General features: G+C 48.5%; 1 protein-coding gene and 1 long non-coding RNA gene across 2 annotated transcripts in view; one reads left to right on the top strand and one right to left on the bottom strand.

Annotated features, from left to right (window-relative positions):
• Window positions 1–258, bottom strand: part of DPY19L1 (dpy-19 like C-mannosyltransferase 1) — a gene marked incomplete in the record, with an annotated part of 77,793 nt that extends 77,535 nt beyond the window's left edge. Inside the window, 1 exon segment of the mRNA XM_045166415.1 lies at window positions 1–258. Coding sequence (XP_045022350.1) covers window positions 1–117 — 117 coding nt within the window.
• Window positions 259–2,926: 2,668 nt separating this feature from the next.
• On the top strand, window positions 2,927–3,617 carry LOC112586495. The gene is made up of 2 exons (XR_006641324.1): window positions 2,927–3,165; window positions 3,266–3,617. It is a non-coding gene; the product is annotated as an uncharacterized LOC112586495 (long non-coding RNA).
• Window positions 3,618–6,106: the final 2,489 nt, after the last annotated feature.

Below are 6,106 nucleotides of genomic sequence, written 5' to 3'. Positions count from 1 at the left end.
CCCGGGCTCCCCGGCGCCGACATCTGGCGACCCCCTCAGCGGTGACTGCGAGGCGCGGGGCGGCTGGGGCGGCTTAGGGGCCGCCTCCCGGTGCTTGTTCCGCGCCTGCAGGACCATCTTGGCATAGTCGCGCCCGCTCGCTGCGCGCGCCCCGGACGGCGGCCGGGAAACGCCGGGCTGGCGGGGCGGCCCCGGCGCCGCTCACTCTCCGGCAGGCGGGCGGGCGGAGGGCGGGCCGGTCCCTCCCCGCGAGCGGGGAGGCGGGGAGAGCTGCAAGGCCGGGCGGCGGCTGCCTGCTGGCGGTGCAGCCGGGAGGCGGCGCCGGACTCGAGCGCCTGCCGCCGTTGCCGCCGCTCCGGTTGTCACGGCGACCGCGGAACGCCGGGGGGCGGGGGCGGGGACACTGTGAGCGGCCGCGGCCCCGCTCCCGCCGCCCCTCCGCGCCGGACGCGCGCTCCCGGCCGGCCAACGCGCACGCGCGGACTTCCGGCGGGGGCGGGGGCCGACCTGGGGCCGCCCCGCGACCCGTGCCCTTCTTCGGACCCGCATGGGGCTCGGCCAGGCGAGGGCACGAACCGCCTTCCGGGAGCAGCTGTCCCTCCCATTGGGAACGGCCGGGAAGAAGAAAGGGCCCTCTGGGGGAGGGGGCCGCTTGTGGAAGTTTCGGACCCGATTAAGGCTGAAAGTGGAGCCCGGGGAAGCCCGCGTGGCCCCAGCAGCTCGTAGCGGGAGCGGCTGGACAGGGTGGGGCGGTGGCGGGGGCGGGAAGGCGCTCGGGAATAACCACGCGGGGGCGCTGTGCGAGCGCTCTGGCGCCTCGGTGGCTCAGCCGCTGGAAAAAGAACCTAACAAAGTAGAGCCACTGGATCACGTTACTTCACGACGTGTGGTCTCAGTTTAGAATGCTGCTGAAAGCAGCTCCCGCGCTAAAGGATGCGACAAGCAAGGCACCCTGATTTAAAATGCCATCAGAGTACCTCCAGGGGAGCTGATAAGGATCGAGACGCAAGTGTGTGCCTGACTTTAAAACTGAAGAACCGGGGTAGGAGGTGACAAAATTTAATGGACAGAGAAGAAAAAATTATCAACAAGTGTGTTCTGTTAGCTTCAAATGCTGTAACCTTGTGGCTTGAAAGAAAGCAGAAAAACTTTACTTGCCGGTAAAACACAAAACTAGTCGAAAACCCATTTTTCTTTCCCTTAGCAAGCGGAAGGCATGACTGAAGGGAGCCTAGGAAGACTAGGAAAACTAGGCAGATCCCAGTCACCCTTCTCCCGCCACCCCACGTTTGCATTCTTTGCACAAAACCCTACAGCCTCGTGGATAAGTTTCTTTCCTTGCAGTGTCCAGTGGACTTGTTCCAAAAAATTGTCCTTAATTTCCAGTTTTGTAAATGAAACCACATCATTGTCTCCGTTGTAATTCCAGGTGCTTCACGTGGCTATGGATCCTTGCCCTTAAGTGTTTATGTCCAGTGATTTCGTTATTTAAGGAAGTTAATATCAGCATTCATTCACTGTTATGCCTTTTTAAGGGCAATTATTTTGTAAAGGGAAAAAAATTGCCATGCTAATTAGTAATCCCTCATATTCTATATTTTGTGAGTTTAAATTTTCACTTGTCTTTCATCGAAGCAGGGAACAACTATTTTTAGACTCTTTTTTAAAAAATTATTGAAGTGATAGTACAGAAATCTTAGATTCTGAAATAATGTGTCAGATGATCCAGTGTATTACCCTCTGGATTCAACTGGTACCGTTTTTGCCAGAGAAAACACTTGTTGAATGAATAAATGAGTGATTGAGGGAATGAATGCAGGGAATAACAACCAGATGAAGATGAATTATGCTGTGTTCTGCAGTGCACCTGACAGTTACTTAGTTCCTGCCCTCCTCTCAGAGAAGGCAATGGCACCCCACTCCAGTGTTCTTGCCTGGAGAGTCCCAGGGAAGGGGGAGCCTGGTGGGCTGCCGTCTATGGGGCCACACAGAGTCGGACACGACTGAAGCGACTTAGCAGCAGCAGCAGCCCTCCTCTCCCTTGGTCTCTTAATTTCTAGAGGACAAAGAAGCTCTACTTCTCAGCCTCATATTGTCCCACAGAGCATGACTGTGGAAGTTTGTTAAACTGAATTAAAAGAGGAACACCTGTTGTTTAAGACACACGCAGTGGGTTTTGCAGTTCCACCAGTGCTGAGTCCCTTTGCCAAGTGGAAAAGCCCCGAGAAAAGCAGTCTAGTGTATCAGTCAAGACACAGGCTAATGATAGGCCCATATTTCAGCCTCTGGTCTGACATGTACCAGCCCTGTGACCTTGGCTAAGTTACCAGACCTTTTAGAGTCTCCATCTCCTCATCCCTAAAATAAGAGTAATAAAGATGTCTACCTTACAGATCTGTAAAAAAGAAATAAATATGACAGTGTATGTAAAGTGAAGTCACTCAGTCATGTCTGACTCCTTGCGACCCCATGGACTGTAGCCTACCAGGCTCCTCCGTCCATGGGATTTTCCAGGCAAGAATACTGGAGTGAGTTTCCATTTCCTTCTCCAGGGGAACTTCCCGACCCAGGGATCAAACCCGCATTGGAGGCAGACGCTTTACCGTCTTCCATCAGAGTAACTGCTCAGTAAATGTCCAAAGCAATGGATGCTGTATATGGAGGATGGTAAGTCCTCTGTCCTCCCAAAGCCTGAGGCTGACAGTCCAGAATAGATGTGAAGATGCAGAGGAGTAGAGTGCTGAACAGACAGCTGTGTAATCTTCCAACCAGTCCCACCCTCTCTGGGCTGCAAGTTTCTCAGCTATCTGAGCAGTTGCTCCTCCCCTTAAAGTTCCCTGCTTCCCATGCCTGCTTGACAAATAAGGACCATCTTTACAAATAAGGACCATCTGGTGGATCGTTAAGCTTGTATAAAATGGTAAGCAACTCCTCTTACTTCTCTCTCCCCTCCCCCAAGAAAGAAGACTGCTTCATACAGGGAGGGTGGTAGAGCAGAAAATGGAATCGTCGTGAAGGTTATGTGCCAGATCTCATTTTGCTGAGAGGCACAAGAGCAGGCAGTACAGTGTATTCATATTCATATCTTTAGGCCAAGGACTGCCACATAGTGGTGAATGCTAGAGAGAGACAGAGAACTGAAGGCTGCACTTTAAAAAAAAAAAAGTGTGTTGCATGCAGATGATCCTATGAATTAACTCAAGATTATAATGAATATAGATTAAGTATTACAATTACTGACCACCTTTAATGCCTTTTTCCCCAGGAGTTCCAGATGTACCAGGAAAGTGCTTCCTCATGTGACCTTATAGAAATACTGGATCAAAGCAGACAAATTCGGAGGAGAGAAACCCCACAGAGCAGGACTTCCTGGTGGTATAGTGGCAAGGGGGGCCTGGGTTCAATCCCTGGTCAGAAAACTAGATCCCACGTCCTGCAACTAACACCTGATGCAGCCAAATGAATAAAAAATAAGTTTTTGTTTTTGTTTAAGAAAAAGAAACCCCACAGAACAACCACACGTGAATTCCTCATCTGGTCACCAAGGAACAAGCCCAATCCTTTTCTTACTAAAAGCTACATTTTGGACATTTGAAATAAAAACTTTTAATCAAAAAGTAATTTTGTAAAAAATGTTGGGGATGGAGAAATTAGAGATTAAAAGAAGGAAATGAGCATAGACTAATAAAGACAAGTAAATGCCCCCAAATAAAGTTTAGCAATATTATAGAGACCAGGGAAATACTGTTAAAAGAACCACAAAAAGTAAAATTTGGCCAAAGGAAGGCTGCTGGGAACCAATTTTCTTATTTGTTTCCATTGACATTTTCAAAGCCCTATTTGAAACTTCCAAATTTCCCCCTTTTCCTCTCACTCCCTCTCCTACCCGCAGAGTGAGAGCAAAAGGAGAATCTTGATTGTGGCATCTACTTCTCATTACCTTAGAGTAAGTCACTTGATCTCCTTTTGCAAAAGTGTCTGGAGCTCAAGTTCTAGATTCTGACAGCTGTGTCCCTCAGTGGTTGCTCAGATAAAGAGAGGAACCTGTGTAACCAAGGCACACTTTACAGAAGCCTAAAATGGGTGCAACAAAGTACATCTGTATAACGTTCAACTTTCTACAAAGCTCCAACATTAACTTGTCACTGTATTATAATGTATTCCTTTAGGCTCTGGTGAGAACAAATGTAAATTGCTGCTTTATTGGTTTTCAAATTTTATCTTCTGTCTTTCTGGTAACTGACCTTGTAATTTAAACTGTTCATACTCCAATGAGTGTTCCTGAGAAACTCGGAAAGTTCATTATTCGTCCTAGTTCTAGTGCATCATCAAGAAACACTCCATTACAGAGGGGCATGTCTCCCTAAAATGCAGTTCCTGTTACTGAGGGCTTACTATGTCCTTGGTGTCTTAGTGGATTTTAGAGACATTAAAAATTCAGATAAAGTCTTCATCCCCAAAGGGCTTGCAGTTTAGATGGAGAGGCAGGGTAAGCTAGGAGCACATTTGATTGTGCAGGAGAATGTGTGTTTCAGAGCCTAAGTACTGAAAGAGTTACAAAGAGGAGAGACCACATCTGACACGATTTAGGAGTTTTCAGGGAGGAGATGAAACTTGTCTAGGCATCATTGGAACAATAGATCTTGCTTAAACAGAAGGAAGCTTGGAAAACACATTATAGAGAGGGAACAGCATGTTTCTGAAACCCTTGTGTGCCTGGCCCATAGTAAGTGCTAATAGGAACACCTTAAACCCTTTTCAGAATGAGGAAGGGAAGAAACAACTAATTTAAGGAATAAATAGATTAAAAAGACTGGAGAGTGAAATGCTTAGAGTGCTCACACATGGATTCTGTGTCTCATAGCCCCCAGATCTCTCTGCACCTGAGCAGACTACTTGCTAAAGGATGCTGAGCATACCTGCCCCCATCTACCCTCTACTCCACCACCCCAGTGCCCCACAAACACACCCAGGTGGACTTAGAAACACTGGAAGCCAATGAATTCCACCATTAGCCTCTAATTTGGGCAGAGACTTGCTGTATCCAGCAGGAATTTGATGACTCATAGCCTGAGCCTCATGCTCACCTGCCTCCGGATGCAGATAAAGTGGGGGATGGATTCATTTGGACACTGAATGGTCAGGGCTTGAGCCCATTCTCCAGGATAAGCAACTGGATATATCACACAAGTTATCTGCTCCCTGCTAAACTGTTTCCTTGACCCAACCTCTTGTGCTCCCTGAGGCCAACAATCCATCCCTCATACATTCAGCTCATCTCAGTAGTCTCTAAATCTTGGCTCTTTCTATAGGTCCTTTCTCCTTGACAGGTTCATTCCCTCATTAACTCTACCCCCTTCTTTCCTTGGATCTCCTTTCTGCCTCTGGAAAGCTCCTCCGGGGCCCTTGCCATCTTTACCTTTCATCATTGCTTTTCTCTTCAGGCAGCACCATTTACTCTAGTCCTGGTCCCCAGTCCTCTTAATTCCTACCATTGCTACAACTAACTTGAGCACCTTTCTAACACTGAACCTCTCAGCTCCTTGATATTCTCGTCTCTGGTGACCTGCACTCCTATTCTATGTGATCCCCCACTCTTATAGCCCCACCCTGCTCTTTGTCATCACCCCAATCTGGCTTTACTCCTGCAGTTAAAATTCAAGCAACCTACCTCCAATGCCTCTAAGTCTCCTTGTTATTCCACTCCAGTCCATCACTGCAACTCTCTCTGTCAAGATCCTCACCCCCGCCCCCTGCATGGTCCTTCCATCTCACTCACCTGGCAAAATCCCACTGTCCAACTTCAGATCCCATGCTATTGAGGAATGCTGGAGAAATCCCACAGCCTGGAAGGCAAGAACTCCTATGAATTCTTAGTTTCCATTGGCAACTGGCCCTGGGTGATGCCCTGAAGTCCTCCAACATGCCCCTGGTCCCATTCTCCAGAGCAGATACAGCAAATGTTCACTGCTCTATGTATAATGTATAATCCCTGCTCCCCAGATTCATGGGTTAAAACCAAATCCCCAGTGTGATGGCATTTGGAGCTGGGGGGATGTAATTAGAACCTGAAAGCAGAGCCCTCAGGAAAGGGATTAGTGCCTAT

Source organism: Bubalus bubalis, chromosome 8, assembly GCF_019923935.1.
Source record: "Bubalus bubalis isolate 160015118507 breed Murrah chromosome 8, NDDB_SH_1, whole genome shotgun sequence".
In the NCBI taxonomy this organism is placed as follows: domain Eukaryota; kingdom Metazoa; phylum Chordata; class Mammalia; order Artiodactyla; family Bovidae; genus Bubalus; species Bubalus bubalis.
Note: the sequence above shows the minus strand (reverse complement) of the source record. Positions and strands in the feature narration are given on the sequence as shown.